Source organism: Schistocerca cancellata, chromosome 10 (assembly GCF_023864275.1).
Source record: "Schistocerca cancellata isolate TAMUIC-IGC-003103 chromosome 10, iqSchCanc2.1, whole genome shotgun sequence".
NCBI lineage: Eukaryota > Metazoa > Arthropoda > Insecta > Orthoptera > Acrididae > Schistocerca > Schistocerca cancellata.
Window position 1 is genome coordinate 67,779,471 of NC_064635.1, and position 17,419 is coordinate 67,796,889.

The 17,419-nt window shown below is 41.5% G+C and overlaps 1 protein-coding gene across 1 annotated transcript in view; it reads right to left on the reverse strand.

Moving 5' to 3' along the window:
* Positions 1-963: 963 nt before the first annotated feature.
* The window catches only part of LOC126106408 (uncharacterized protein CG43867), a 429,676-nt gene continuing 413,220 nt past the window's right edge, over positions 964-17,419 (reverse strand). Inside the window, exon 25 of the mRNA XM_049912680.1 lies at positions 964-4,828. Coding sequence (XP_049768637.1) covers positions 4,610-4,828 — 219 coding nt within the window. The 3' untranslated portion in view covers positions 964-4,609. The remainder of the gene's footprint in view (positions 4,829-17,419) is intronic.

Here is a 17,419-nt window from a genome sequence, read left to right on the forward strand (position 1 = left end):
GCGCTACATGGTGTCATGTTTGCAAAGAGGAGTCTCACCATGGACATCAGGAGTGAAGTTGTGCATCATGCAGCCTACTGTGCACAGATTGAGCTGTAACACAATGTCCTGTGGCTGTGTGAAAAGCATTATTGAACATGGTGGCATTGCTGTCAGGGTCCCTCCTAGCCATAATCCATCCACAGCAGTAGTAGCCCTTGGGTGATCTGAGTGAGTCATGTCATCGACAGTTCCTGTCTCTCTGTATCTCCTCCACATCTGAACAACATCACTTCGATTCACTCTGAGACACCTGGACACTTCCCTGGTTGAAATCCCTTCTTTGCACAAAGTAACAATGCGGATGTGATTGAACCGCAGTATTGACCATCTAGGCTTGGTTGAATTACAGACAACATGAGTCATGTACCTACTTCCTGGTGGAATGACTGGAACTGATCAGCTGTCAGACCCCCTCCGTCTAATAGGCACTGCTCATGCATGGTTGTTTACATCTTTGGGCGAGTTTAGTGACATATCTGAACAGTCAAAGGGACTGTGTGATACAATATCCACAGTCAGCATCTATCTACAAGAGTTCTGGGAACTGGGGTGACACAAAACTTTTTTTGATGTGTATATGTCTTCTGAGTCGTGGGGATGGTAAAATGATACAATTAATAGTTTAGTCCAATTGTCAAGTATAACCTATACCCATACTGTTTTGCAGGAACTATCTACTTCAATTTCACTACAAAGTAAATTACTTCTTACAGCAATAAATACTCCACCACCCACTGTATTTAATCTATCCTTCCTGAAAACTGTTGGGTCGTTCAAAAAATTTTCAGTAGAACTTTAGCCAGATTTCTGAGCACACAAAATCAGTTTCTCATACCAAAATAGCTGGAAAGTTATGATATAAAGCCAATGAATTTCATTAGGATAAGTTGTTACTGTGGGTAAAGTGACAGTAAAACAAAATAATAGGTAAACTTTTCATTTCCAGATTGATAGAGTAGATTACATAATATATATTTGGCATAATATTTGAACATATTCACAACATATAGTCAAAGTCACAAACACTTTATCGATTTTTTTCACAAGCAAGCACTCTACTCACTCCCACACCTCAACCTGATCATCTTACGACAGGACACAAGATTCTAAAAATAAATGTTTACACAGAACATCAGGTGGAATACATCGTAACTGGGAGTGACCTTCTTCTGAAAATATTACCTACAAGTTTTAGGCCCTAAGACTCTATTTACATACAGTTACTTTCTTATCTCTCTGGTATCTTTGCTTAAAGCTGTTTAAGGATAGTACACTGGAGCTTGAACAGTTCACAGCAGTGGCACTGAAGTAAGTAATGAACATTCTGTTTTATTTTAATTCTAATTACAAGATAAGCTACAAGCACAAATGTGCTTTTTATGTCAGCATATCTAACAAAATTTTCGCCAAAAGATTGCATTGATATCTTCAGATATATAGGGTGTTTCACGATTCATCTTACACACTTCTAGAGGTTGCAGAGGGGACTCAGCAGATCAAGTTTTACACAAGAATCCATGCCCGTACGATGCTACAGAGCATCAAAGTTATAGGCTCTGGCATCTGTAAATGTATGTATATACAGGGTGATTCTGTGATAATGTTACAAACTTTCTAAGATAGGCACATTTATTATACATTTTTTTCTTTTTTTGGACCATATCTGAAAGTTGCTGCCCAAAAATCTTAGCAACAACTGTACCTGTACATGTATTCCACACTCAGAGGTATCCGAACAGTTTTCACTTATAACTTTCGAGTCATTTGTTTCTGGTACAGGGACCCTTATCTCAACCTGATACATTTATTCTTCCCCATCATCCTACAAAGTTTGTAACATCATAACGGGATCACCATGTATATACATATATGTGCAGGCATTGGTACCTATAACTTTGACACTCTGTGGCATTATTGGCTGATGTTTGCTGACTTGGGTTCTTATGTAAAACTAGATCTACTACATCCTATATACAATCTATAGCAATTTGTAACATGAATTGTGAAACACCCTGCATAACTGAAAATGACTCCAAAACAATGTTGTTCTACAGTGGGAAATCATCACCTCAGCTTGCTTAGCACTATTTTCCATCCTGCACCTAACAATGACTTTTGTTTCAGTGACTAGTATGACCCTCAGACGAATTATACTAATATAGCGAATTGAAAATGGCGTTTGTAATGACTAGCAATGTTTGTTCATTGCAAAAAATAGAGAGCAACACTGAAACATGTCATTGAGCAAAATATTGGAGTTTCTGAGGCTTCATTATTAGACTGAGTCTCTGAATCTATTTTGACTGGGCTATATGAAATCCAAATAAATAACAGTAAAATGTATACGTCTGCAAAACAAATAACAACAAAAATGGTAAGTTGTATTTATATCCGTAAAGTACTCTAATATAAACTAGATGCTGCTGTTTATTACAAATATTTACCATAAAAAAATACCATACATTTAACAGCAAAAAATCTCATACATAATACACAAATGTTAGCAAAAAAGATTTCATGTAAAAACACACAGTATAAATTCAAGCACACAAACCAGTTACAGCAACAGTTGTCTTTTAATACATACCTCACTATTTCAATTGGTGTTACATCACTCAAGGACTGAGTTTGGTCAGACTTCAAGACTTTTGTATTTAAATAGACAATGAAGGGGGAGGGAAGAGGAGGGGTTGATTGATGATTAGAGTATAAATCCAAAAAATTATTGGCAAAATTAAAATAATCTTCCTGCAGCTACAGGCATTCACAGAAACTCAACTAGCAGTTAATTAGATCAAGGAGCTCCATGAGGAACTGTCTATCTTACAATCATGTTTTTCATTTCACCTCTCTCTCTCTCTCTCTCTTTCTCTCTCCTTTTCTCTCTCTCTCTGTCTATCTGCCCCTGTATCTCTCTAATAATTTCTTCATTTCCTCAGAAAGGACTCATTCATTTCAAAAGTTAAAAGTTTGGTCTTCTATGTTGTATATTTCTATTAGTTAATGACACAATTTTTCCATTTTTATTGTTAACACCATGTTTTGCATTAAAAGATATCAAAAACACCTGGCGGATGATCCTATATTTTACCTAATGGAATATACATTTCTTAAAAATTGAGAAATAACAAAATGACATCCTTCTTTTTCATGTATAAATGTTATAAATTCATAGGTTCATACAAACTTACAAATAACAAAATACTTTATCACTAATCATAACTCGTAATTTTAACTGAAGTGGAGACATAATCATATTCCCTGGTTTCTTTTGTTGCCATCATAAACCATGGATTTGGAGAAGCAGTCTCATTAACAGTACCTACAGAACAAATCATAGAAAGTAAAAAGTTAGTATGTCAATCTATTACTCAGATGACAAATATCTTAAAACACACAATTCCAAAGTTTTATTAGCACTATGTAAGAAATTTATCACATTAATATCCTAGCAAAAAAGGTAATGCACACAAATACTGCTCACATAGAAATGAAGAATGGAAGCTTCTTGATGTTCAACTGCTGAGAAAGGGGACTAAAACTGCACTGAAAGTTATGGAAGATCTAAACTTAAACAAAGCAAAACTTAGAAAAAAATATCTTGATGACAGATGAATTAACCCCCCCCCCCCTGTCCACCTTGTCCCCATGCCATTCTCAAGTGGTGTTGACACTTTGTAATTTATCATAATAACATTCTACATGACAAAAGATTGTGTCCACAAATATTGGTCAAATCTGCTAATACAGGAGTAGAGAAGCTTTTTGAAATTTAACTGGACATACCCTGTATCACCTCAAGAGGAATTTGGGGTGCAGCACAACACAGGTCTGCAAGTTTCGGTAGTTTTATCTTTGAGCATGGCTATTGCATTTGTTTGAAGAGACTACAAGACAAATCACAAAAAAGTTCAGTACTTTCTGAACAAAATGTTTATTTCAAGATATTTGTCTTCTGCTAGAACTTATTAGAATGAGTTCCCATTGTGGGGTTTAAAGTGGGCACATTAAGATACCATAAATTAATATTAACTCAAATCTGGCTGACAAACTGTGTTATTCCTAAAGGGAACAAGCTGCTACAGGCCTCATGTAATGATTCAAAAGTTTATAGCCCCCACTATTCTCCAAATTACACATTCTTGCTGATTACAAATACACCTTTTATGCACAATTTTAAATTTTTTTCACTCCTTTTCAGCATCACTTTTGCTACAGATTACAACCTAAGCTACCGATCTTTAGTATGACTTGCACAATAACTCGTAAAAAAGCAATAATTCAGATAAAAGCTATCTTTTGCTATACAAAAAAGCATAGCTGTTGCTGCAATTCTGTTTTCTAACCTATTTACAAAGTCCTCTCTACTAATGCATTTGTCAGTCCAACTAACACTGTCTCGATTTCAGCGTCGGCACGGATCTCGCTCCCAGTTCCGAGTGCCAAAACTACTTTAACACTACTCGAAGAAGTGGCAGATGACTCGGTGTGTCTACTGTTTCCACACGTGTGGTACACACTCCTCGGAGGAGGAACTGTGGGGGTGCGGCACTGGCAGCGCCTACTGTCACGCGACGCCGCTGTCGAGGTGCGCCCGCTTCTTGGAGTCGGTCCTGTGCAGTCTCTCTGGCGTCTGCTGGTGGTCGGGCGTTGACTTGAGAATGTCTGGCTGTGGACCCGATCCGGACGCGGAGCCGTGCCCTCCGGTGCTGCTGCCGGCCCCGGTTGACGTCGTCACCTGCGACTGCAGCGTCGACACTGTTGCCCCGCCTGTTCCGCCGGGAGCCTGAGGTAAATGCAAAAGTTACACTCTGTTAACTGTCTGCTGAATTACAGTTCTGCTAGGTGTTTAGTTTTCTAACAAGAAGTTGTCCCCAGGGATGGAATTGACTTTTTGAAACTTCCTATATAACAATCTAGGTTAGGGTACCAGGTATCACATCCTGCAGTAGTTTACCTCAGATGGCCCTCGAATGGGAATACTCAATAAAACGGTTTCAAATTTCATGTGAACCACTGGAGTCTTGAAAAAAGCACAAGTATTATAATGATGCCATAGCCTGGTGGTTAAGTTGCCATACTGAAGGTTGTGGGTTCAAATACTGTTGGTTGTAATGTATCTTTTTTAACAAATCTTTAACAAAACAAATCACAAATGCCCAAACTTTTTGCCTTTACATATGTCTGCTTGTGTCTGTATATGTGCGGATGAATATTTGTGTGTGTGTGTGTGTGTGTGTGTGTGTGTGTGTGTGTGTGTGTAGGTAAGTCTTTCCGCTCCTGGGATTGGAATGACACCTTACCCTCTCCCTTAAAACCCACATCCTTTCGTCTTTCCCTCTCCTTCCCTCTTTCCTGATGAAGCAACCGCCCTCTCCTTCCCTCTTTCCTGATGAAGCAACCGTGGGTTGCGAAAGCTTGAAATTTGTGTGTGTGTTTGTGTTTGTTATTGTCTCTATCAACATACCAATGCTTTCGTTTGGTAAGTTACAGCATCTTTGTTTTTAGATATATGTTTCCCATATGGAATGTTTCCCTCTATTATATTCAAATCTGATCATTATTTTTATTCAGTTACTTGGCTCAAACATAAGTTGTTTTTGTTTTTAATCTTTCACTGTGTCTCTTTAATCTTCGTATTAACTGTTTTATTTACTCTGGTTTTTACTTTCATTTGGAATTCATGCCCATGTGATTTTAATTATTTTTTATGTATTTACTTTAATTTAATTACTTTCTGTTCATTGTTTTATATTTTTGTTGATGTTATTGCAATTATTATTTCTATTACTCATTTTGCTCAAATGTTGTATTATTTATGGCAGATTCTTTGTTTTAAATCTTCATCTGTGGTATTTTGTGCATAGGGAAAGAAGAATTTAAGTTTTAATTGTTTGTATGACTGCAAAAAGGTGGGAATTTAAGGAGATGGGACCTGGATAAACTGAAAGAACCAGAGGTTGTACAGTGTTTCAGGGAGAGCATAAGGGAACAGGTAGGTTAGAAAATTTAAAAAGGGAAATGGACAGGTTAAAGTTAGATATAGTGGGAATTAGTGAAGTTCGGTGGCAGGAGGAACAAGACTTCTGGTCAGGTGACTACAGGGTTATAAACACAAAGTCAAATAGGGGTAATGCAGGAGTAGGTTTAATAATGAATAGGAAAATAGGAATGCGGGTAAGCTACTACAAACAGCATAGTGAACGCATTATTGTGGCCAAGATAGATACGAAGCCCACACCTACTACAGTAGTACAAGTTTATATGCCAACTAGCTCTGCAGATGATGAAGAAATTGAAGAAATGTATGATGAAATAAAAGAAATTATTCAGATAGTGAAGGGAGACGAAAATTTAATAGTCATGGGTGACTGGCATTCATCAGTAGGAAAAGGGAGAGAAGGAAACGTAGTAGGTGAATATGGTTTGGGGCTAAGAAATGAAAGAGGAAGCCGCCTGGTAGAATTTTGCACAGAGCACAACTTAATCATAGCTAACACTTGGTTTAAGAATCAAGATAGAAGGTTGTATACATGGAAGAACCCTGGAGATACTAAAAGGTATCAGATAGATTATATAATGGTAAGACAGAGATTTAGGAACCAGGTTTTAAATTGTAAGACATTTCCAGGGGCAGATGTGGACTCTGACCACAATCTATTGGTTATGACCTGTAGATTAAAACTGAAGAAACTGCAAAAAGGTGGGAATTTAAGGAGATGAGACCTGGATAAACTGAAAGAACCAGAGGTTGTACAGTGTTTCAGGGAGAGCATAAGGGAACAATTGACAGGAATGGGGGAAAGAAATACAGTAGAAGAGGAATGGGTAGCTTTGAGGGATGAAGTAGTGAAGGCAGCAGAGGATCAAGTAGGTAAAAAGACGAGGGCTAGTAGAAATCCTTGGGTAACAGAAGAAATATTGAATTTAATTGATGAAAGGAGAAAATATAAAAATGCAGTAAATGAAGCAGGCAAAAAGGAATACAAACATCTCAAAAATGAGATCGACAGGAAGTGCAAAATGGCTAAGCAGGGTTGGCTAGAGGACAAATGTAAGGATGTAGAGGCTTATCTCACTAGGAGTAAAATAGATACTGCCTACAGGAAAATTAAAGAGACCTTTGGAGATAAGAGAACCACTTGTATGAACATCAAGAGCTCAGATGGAAACCCAGTTCTAAGCAAAGAAGGGAAAGCAGAAAGGTGGAAGGAGTATATAGAGGGTCTATACAAGGGCGATGTACTTGAGGACAATATTATGGAAATGGAAGAGGATGTAGATGAAGATGAAATGGGAGATACGATACTGCGTGAAGAGTTTGACAGAGCACTGAAAGACCTGAGTCGAAACAAGGCCCCCGGAGTAGACAACATTCCATTGGAACTACTGACGGCCTTGGGAGAGCCAGTCCTGACAAAACTCTACCATCTGGTGAGCAAGATGTATGAAACAGGTGAAATACCCTCAGACTTCAAGAAGAATATAATAATTCCAATCCCAAAGAAAGCAGGCGTTGACAGATGTGAAAATTACCAAACAATCAGTATAATAAGCCACAGCTGCAAAATACTAACACGAATTCTTTACAGACGAATGGAAAAACTGGTAGAAGCCGACCTCGGGGAAGATCAGTTTGGATTCCGTAGAAATGTTGGAACACGTGAGGCAATACTGACCTTACGACTTATCTTAGAAGAAAGATTAAGAAAAGGCAAACCTACGTTTCTAGCATTTGTAGACTTAGAGAAAGCTTTTGACAATGTTAACTGGAACACTCTCTTTCAAATTCTGAACGTGGCAGGGGTAAAATACAGGGAGCGAAAGGCTATTTACAGTTTGTACAGAAACCAGATGGCAGTTATAAGAGTCGAGGGGCATGAAATGGAAGCAGTGGTTGGGAAAGGAGTAAGAAAGGGTTGTAGCCTCTCCCCGATGTTGTTCAATCTGTATATTGAGCAAGCAGTAAAGGAAACAAAAGAAAAATTCGGAGTAGGTATTAAAATTCATGGAGAAGAAGTAAAAACTTTGAGGTTCGCCGATGACATTGTAATTCTGTCAGAGACAGCAAAGGACTTGGAAGAGCAGTTGAACGGAATGGACAGTGTCTTGAAAGGAAGATATAAGATGAACATCAACAAAAGCAAAGCGAGGATAATGGAATGTAGTCGAATTAAGTCGGGTGATGCTGAGGAAATTAGATTAAGAAATGAGGCACTTAAAGTAGCGAAGGAGTTTTGGTTTTTGGGCAGCAAAATAACTGATAATGGTCGAAGTAGAGAGGATATAAAATGTAGACTGGCAATGGGAAGGAAAGCGTTTCTGAAGAAGAGAAATTTGTTAACATCGAGTATAGATTTAAGTGTCAAAAAGTAGTTTCTGAAAGTATTTGTATGGAGTGTAGCCATGCATGGAAGTGAAACATGGACGATAAATAGTTTGGACAAGAAGAGAATAGAAGCTTTCGAAATGTGTTGCTACAGAAGAATGCTGATGATTAGATGGGTAGATCACATAACTAATGAGGAGGTATTGAATAGGATTGGGGAGAAGAGAAGTTTGTGGCACAACTTGACTAGAAGAAGGGATCGGTTGGTAGGACATGTTTTGAGGCATCAAGGGATCACAAATTTAGCATTGCAGGGCAGTGTGGAGGGTAAAAATCGTAGAGGGAGACCAAGAGATGAATACACTAAGCAGATTCAGAAGGATGTAGGTTGCAGTAGATACTGGGAGATGAAGAAGCTTGCACAGGATAGAGTAGCATGGAGAGCTGCATCAAACCAGTCTCAGGACTGAAGACCACAATAACAACAACAATGACAGTTACCATCCAAACAAATGTTCAACTTGGAATGAAAAATAAATTTTGACACTGTTGCATAACCAATACAAATAGATAATTTTGTCTTTAACTTTTGAGCTAATAGACTGGTATTTTCTAATATTTAAATATTATTATAAATAATTAATAAAAACTGGCATTCCAGTTCGAGCTGCTGGAGGAGGCAATGGTGTGTGCATGAAGTTACTTGCTTCTGTGAATATTTGTGTGTGTTTCCTTATCTGAAGAAGCCTTTGGCCAAACGCTAAATGTGTAACAGTCTTTTTGTTGTGCCTGTCTGCAACTCAATGTGTCATCTTTACAGTTAGTAGCAATCTCTTCTTTTCCTAATTTTGTTGATATTCCAAACTTGAGTTTCCAGTGTCTGATCCAAAATAATTAAAAATACTTAAAATCACATGGGCAAAGATTCCAAATGAAAAAAAAAGAAGAAGAAGAAATACTGAAAGCAAATTAAAAAATTAATATGATGATTAAAATGATATGACAGTAATTCAATAAGAGTGTAAAAGGTGTAAAAAACAGATAGGCTATAGGCAACAGGGTTTGCACCCACAATCTTCAGTATAGCAGCCAAATTACTTAATCACTAGGCTATGGCACAATTACAACATTGGTGCTATTTTGAAGGCTCTAGTGGATCACATGAAATTCTGAAACTATCTTTCACCAAGGGCTCACCAGGGTAAATGGCTGCAGGGTGTGATACCTGAGACCATAACCCACACCTCTGTACGAACAGCTGCAAAGAGTTTAACTCACCCATGAGGACATTCCTTTGTAAAAGTTTTCCAACATTCTATTTTACATAAAGTTGACACTTTTGAAAACATTCAGATGCTGTGCAGTAATGGCAATGTGGGCCACATCGTATGGTTATCTGCTGACAATTTTTAACACCAACAAAGCACATGTTGGAAAACTTGATAAAGAAACCAATCTACTGTCCTCCAAGTAGTGTTCCTGCTGTGCCATTGTCACAGCTTCACCATCAGGGCAAGCTTACAGTAGAATATTCACTCTTTGTTTTAGGTACGATCCTTATTTAACTGAGGAGGAAATGTGATACACATCACTGCAGGGAGTATTTACTGTTTCCCAGTATATTAAATGTCAGTTATCAAAATGCTTCAATAGACAACCACGGTGTGGATGAACCAAATGGGTTCACTCAGTGGTAGATTCTAGAAGACAGGAAATGCAGATGCAGCCAAAAGTGACCAGGCCACATAAGTCAACTGATGTGTGAGCTGCACATTCTGTAGCTCCTGCAAAGTCTACGTGTTGCCTGTTCAGACAGTTTGGTCTCTTTGTACGTAGTGACTGTGTGATTAAAGATGCATCTGTAAAGAACTGATATGGTTCAAAAGTTGATTTCTGAGAACAACTGAAAGGAAGTCACTTTCTACCAATAGTTAATGTCAGATCTAACACCAGAGGGGAAAAAATGTGGCTCACAAGGCACATTTACCCACTGATGACTGTGTGAACGCAGAGAATTCACAGATTTGGACAGCAGAAAATCCACAACTTCTACATGAATCCCTTCTGTAAGCTCTAAAAATGGGTGTTTCGTGTAGAATGACAATTAAATAAATTTTTATCACATTCTTTCAGGGTAGTCTGAACAATGAGGACTGCAATTAGTAAGCACTATAGGAATAATAGCTATAGTACATGCGGTTGCAGCAGGAAATTACTAAGACACACACAACCGACTAAACCTCGGATTTCTTGGAACAGTATCTACATAGAAAACTTATCTCCTGATATACCCACACCTCACCTTATCTGGGGATATGTTAAGGATGCTGCTTATAAAAGTCAGCCTTGCACTATTCCCAAATTGCTGAAATAAACTGGAGGATGTTTTGCTTCAGTTCGTTGAAAAGTGTAAGAATGTGTGTATAAGAACATGCACTGTCGTATTCAGTTATGTGACTCACGTAATGGAGTCCACATTCAATTACTTCCATACTGATAATTTTGCCATAAGCCTCTGTCTACGGTGTCTGCAACAGAACCAGGGGCATTGCAAACAAGGGTATGGGTACAACAGTGCAGAAACTTTCAATCTTTTAGCTCCTCTCCTCAAAAGAAATTTGTAGCTGAATTGAGAATTTCTTGGTAGAAAGCATGTAACACATTGTCTATGACTGAAAGTCATCAACAGAAGTGGAAATAACTTCAGGCATACACCAAGAAAATGTATTGGGACCCTTGCTGTTCATGTTGTATACTAATGGACTGGCAAACATTAATAGTAATCACAAACTTTTTATGTTTGATGCATTTATTTATAATTAACTACTATCTCAAAAAAACTGCACAATTATTCAGTCAGATCTTGATAAGATTTCAAAGGAATGCAAAGATTGTAAACTGTTACAGCTGTGAGCAACCAGGAAGCAGTGCACAGCAGATAGCGGAGATGCAAAGCCACCAGGTGGGGTAGTCACTGGAGGTATCGCTAACAACAAACAAACAGGACAGATGAACAAGTAGGAGATGACAGACACTACGATTGACCAGAACACCACATGAGGCAAGCTAGCAAGAACTGAGGTGATAAACATGGTGAGACAACAACAACACAGGAACACTCCTAACAACAATATCTCAATATGCAGAACTGGAATGCAGCACGGCCAAGATGCACACACACACTACAGTGAGTACTAGACTGCCGGGGTAACACTGCATGGCCACCTAAGTACACAAGTGTGGGAAATGCGATTGGCTGCTGGCTTCACAAGGAACAGAGGGTGACACACTTGCACAGCAAAGCTCGCTGCATAACACACAGAAATGAAATGCACTACAGCTGAGATGCACACACAAACTACCAGACTGCCGGGATAGCGCCACGTGGCTGCCTAAATACATGACCGCAGAAAACGTGATTGGCCCTGGACTTCATGTGGTACAGAGAGTGGCACACTCGCACGGTGAAGCTCACAGTGCAGGTGCGCCGGAGCACAGATACCCCTAGTGGGTATCCAGATCCATACCCTCCAGCACGCATTCAACTTCCACACCTTCCGACACCAGATCCCTCTCCCCCAGAACCTCAGCGTAGGGGTGGAAACACCCCAGACAGTAGAATTTTGGGTGGAGGGAGAGAACAGAAGGACCCTGTGTTGTCGACCGCTCTTGGCTGGTTGGGAGGGCAGTCTGTGGAATCCATTGGCCAGAAGAATGGGTTGAGCCTGGAAGAACTGTGGCTGAGTATCTGGCCGGAGAGCAATGGGCTCCTGGAATTCTGAAGCACACCCTAGTCAGGAAGGCAGGGCATTGCATGGCACCTCGGATCCTTGTGGATGCAAGAAGGAGTGCCGACGTGCCTGTGGGGAGCCAGTGGCCATCGGCAGTGGGGCCTTGTGCACACCAGAAGGAGAGGGTGGGGGGGGGGGGGGGGGTTGGGGACGTGAGGTGTCACGAAGGGGTATGAGACCGGAGTTGGTTACGGTGGCAGAATCGAGTGCCTTCTGTGTCTATACCAATGTCACATGCCGCCCATGGGTCATGACTATTGTGGCAGGAGACCAAGCGACCTTGCCCCCATACAAGCGGGTCCACATGGCCATCCCTGGGATGTAGTGCTGAGAGGGTCGAAAGCAGGGTTCAGAAGGCAATGGTATCAGCAGACGGAGCAGCGTCTGTGCTTGCCACCCATGGAGGAGTTTGGCCAGACTACGATCATCAATCAGTGTGGTGTGATAAGAGCTCAGGAATAATGTGAGGGCTGATGTAGTGGCAGAGGATTTGATCGCTTTTGTCAGCTGTTGTTTAAATGTCCTAACCAACTGTTCAGTTGTGCTATTGAAAGATGGATGGAATGGAGGGGTGTAGATGTGATTGATATCATTGGCCTCACAGAATGCACGGAAGATGACTGTCGTGAATTGGGGGCCATTATAGAAGACCGAGGTACGAGGCAGGCCTTTGAAGTTGAGAACCTGAGCCGAGGCCGTGAGTGTGGTATCAGTGGTGGTGGATGCCATGTGCACCACATATGGGTATCTGGAGAATGTATCCACAATGAGTAACCACATCGACCTCAAGAACAGGCCCCCAAAATCGAGATAGATGCGGTCCCAGGGCCAGCGATGCGTGGGCTAGGGTGCAAATGATTGCCATGGACTTGCTGGGTGATGCACACACACTGTGCACCCACGGACCAAGTGTTTGATGCCACCATCGATGCTGGGCCAATACACATGCTGGCGAGCCAATGCCTCCATATGGGACGTCCCCCAGAGTAGCAAGTGCAGGATGCTGTGGCACAAATTGGGTGGGATGATCACCCAATGGGCGTCAGCCTCCGTGTCCAACAGAAGGACACCCACCACAACTGAGAGCCTGTGTAAGAGGTGATGCCAGGGGCTGAATTCAGTTTTCAACCAGTGAGTGAGATAGGTGGGCCACCCATGGGTCACACAGCAGAGAACCTGCCACAAAATGGGATGGCAGAGGCGACCTGTGCAGCGTGATGGGAAATCCGTCCAGTGTATCTTGGCAGGCCAAATCAATGTGAAAGCAGAGGACTTCCTGCTCCCCCTTAAACATCCTAACAACCACCACCACCACTTCCTGCTAGACAAACTCAGGATCAGGGCCCGAAGGGAGAAATGACAAGGCATCTGCATTGGAGTGTTGAGACATGGGAAATTTGTGGTAAGTTCCTATGGGATCAAACTGCTCAGGTCTTTGGTCCCTAGGCCTACACACCTACTTAAGCTAACTTACACAAAGGACAATACCACACACACCCATGCCCAAGTAAGGACTTGAACCTCCAACGGGGGGAGCTGTACGAACCGTGGCATGGCGTCACAGACTACACGGCTATCTGGCACGGCTGAGAGGTGGGCTTATATTGGATAACGTAAGTGTAATTGCGTAAGAACAGTGCCCAGTGCTGGAGACGCTTGAGCAGTTTGCTCTGGGAGGTGTGTGTCTGTGAGCCAAATAGGGTAACCAAAGGCTAGTGATCAGTGAGGAGAGTCAACTTTGTCCCAAACAGGTAGATGTGAAACTTTTGAATGGCAAACACAATCACCAGATCCTCTTTTCAATCTGAGGATAGTTCCTCTGTGCTGGGGATAGCATATTGGACACATATACAATGTGCTGTTCTGAGTCATCCTCATTCCTGTGAGTTTCGACTACCCCAATACCGTAGGCCAAAGTGTCGGCCTCCACATCCAAAGGGTGAAGGAGCAGTCTGGAAAGAAGGGAGTCAGGCAAGGGGCAGACTTGAGCATAGTTTTCAAGCAGAGAAAAGCTCGATCACACGCAGGAGTCTAGTCGAAAGGTACCCCTTTGTGATGCAAGAGATTGAAGAGCTCTGCAACATCAGCAGCCTGGGGTAAAAACTTTAAGTAGTAGTTAACCTTGCACAAAAAAAACCTGGAGGTCAGATAAATCCTTGATGGCCACGACATTGCGATCTGATGGATGAATGCCTTCTTTACTGAGTCAGTGCTCAGAGTATTCTTCCGGTTGAAAGAAACTACACTTTTCCAGCCAACAGTGTAAGCCTGTGGGCTGCAGGGCACGAAATAAGGTACTGAGGCTGTGCAAATGGTCGTGGCAGTGGCGTGTACGCCCAGTGACCAATATGTCACTGAGGTAATTGACACAAGCCACGATGGGCTGAGTGAGCTGCTCCAGGTACCTCTGGAAAATGGTCAGCACCAAGGAAATACCAAATGGAAGGTGCATGTATTTATATAATCCAAAAGGCGTGTTGATGACAATGATGTTCTGGAATTCCTCATCTAAGGGTAATTGCTGGTAAGCCTCCGCAAGGTCGATCTTAGGGAAGTACTTGCTACACCCAAGTTTGGCGAGAAGGTCTTCCTGCTGGGGAATGGGATAAGTTTGAACCAGACACTGTGCATTGAAATCCCCACACAGGCAAAGGGAGCCATTGTGTTTCCTGATAACCACTAACGGCATTGCCCAAGCACTCGATTTCACAGGTTTGATGATGCCAGCAGCCTGCAGTCGATCGAGCTTCTGCTTGACTGCTGGACATACCGTATTTACTCGAATCTAAGCCGCACCTGTAAAATGAGACTCGAAATCCAGGAAAAAAAAATTTCCCGGATCTAAGCCGCACCTGAAATGTGAGACTCGAAATTCAAGGGGAGAGAAAAGTTTTAGGCCGCACCTTCAAATCAAAACAAAGTTGGTCCATTGTAATATGAGACACAATCTAGGTCGAATGAATGACGATACAGCTACAGTAGTTTGGTTCGAGTCGTAAGCTTAGCAGTTAAGCTTTATCAGGTAGCCATTGCTATGCGTCAGGCGCTCCGTCCGTATTTATATGGGTAGCCTTCCTTTTTCACGTGCTTCATCTGGTTTGAATTGACTCCTTATTTTTCTTTGATCTGATAAGTGCCGTTCTCTTTGTAATAGGTGTTTATGTCACTCCAAGCTGGAAATGCATTACTGTACTGTGTCATGCATTGTTTGTCGCATTCTGATAATCTGTGTTTACGACCGGTCGCCACTTGCGGCATGGCTTGCTTTTGTGCACGCTACCGCCACTTACAATTAAAAAACAAAAGAGAGGAATCGTCTCATTAGCGAAACAATGGCAAGAGACCGCTATTTGTTGTGACTTATACTCCTGCTTTCTTCGATAATGATCAACAAGAACCAAATAATAGACTGTATATGATAGAAGATGTTCTGAACGAGAATTTAGTAAAAATTTTTCTCCATTTGAAAATCTTTGCAGACGCCTCTTTAGTACATCACATTCTGTACAGAAATTAGAGTCATCTTAGATTTAAAAATCTAGTCAATTGCCGTGCTTCATTTTTGACTGTACCACTATTAGGCATAAGAATAATACGAATATAAACATGACATGATAGGTATATTCTTCCGCGTTTGCTGTTGACTCACTCTAGTTTCGTAGTTTATTAGGCAGACAGGATTTCAATGAGATAGCAGCAAACACGAAACAATACATGGCAAAATGTTTATATTCGTATTATTCTTATGGTGAAGAGAATACTGCATGTGACTCACAATACATAAAAGTTCCTATTAGCAACCATCTCTTCTCACAGGTAGGAAAAAATTCAGAATGTAGAGTTGGCCATATTAACAAACATCCCAAACAGTCTTACCAGTTGGATTTTCGTAGTACATTGAAATGATGCTACATTCGAAGATGAACAATACAGAATTTGTATTTACTTCGTTGGATAATGTATGAAAATGCAGTGGTCGAAACTCGGGGCGGAGAAAAAAGCTCATCTTCAACCTTTTTTTAAAATTTATTTACTGATGCAGAGGTTTTGGCGCCTTTGTGCCTGCAAAGCATGCCTGTGTAGCGCTACATATATTCGACGGCAGAACTTAGTTGTTGCGGCACCTAACAACATTTTTCAGAACTTCCGCTTACTTTGCACTCGATTCTAAGCCACAGGTGGTTTTTTTGGATTAAAAAATGCAGAAAAAAAGCGTGACTTAGATTCGAGTAAATATGGTAAGACCAGAAGAATGGGTTGAGCCTGGAAGAACTGTGGCTGAGAATCTGGCCAGAGAGCAATGGGCTCCTGGAATTCTGAAGCACACCCTAAATCAGACTGAAATAGAGAGGCATAGGTCAAGCATAGATCATCGAGGTCCTGGAACAGGATGGCAGTGGAAATGACCGTAACTTCGTCAGGAATCGAAATGCCAAACAGTGTGAAAGCATCAAATCCTAAAATGTTTGAAGCCGAGGGATGGTCAACCACCTGTGGGGTCAGGAGACAGGAAATGTGTTTATAGGTGGCCAAAACTGAGAACTGTCCACGGAGGGCAAAAGAATCATCACCGTATGTGACCAATCACCCAGAGGTGGGAGGCAGCTCTGAGGAACCCACGCACGTATACATCGCCAGAGACAGTGACCTGGAAAAGAACATCCATGTTAAAAATGCATCAGTGGGGCATCCAGTGGGACAACTGATTGCAGCGTGTGCACGATATACTGATGTCCTGTGGGTGAGGGGCAGGAGCAGTTTGACCAGCTGCAACAGACAGATCAGAGATGGCCATCTTTCTGACAGAGTGTGCATGTCTTCCAGCAATGGGGACAGTCTGTGCAAGAGTGGATGAAAAAGCACTGCGGGCAAGACAGAAGTGACTAACGTGACTGCTGACGAGGAGCGACCGGGGGCTCTAAGCCAGAGGTATCGAGTTTCAATGCAGCCGTGTGGACCTCCAGATCGGGTGCCACTTGAATGACAACATTGCGAATCAAGAAGTCTGCAAATGACATGACACTTTGCAATGCTGATTGGTGCATTTGCAGCTGAGACCCTGCGACCACGTGACCCAAGAACAGTATGACTGACTGTGCTGTTTATGGTACTGGTGGAACTCAAGCTGAGACACAGTGAGACTGGGAATAGTAGTTAGACAGCAGCACACATATCTCGTTAAAGAAGAGAGCCACGGGATCTGACAATGATGCCAACCAGTGGAGGAGAAAGAATGTGTCTGGTGATGCCCAGGACA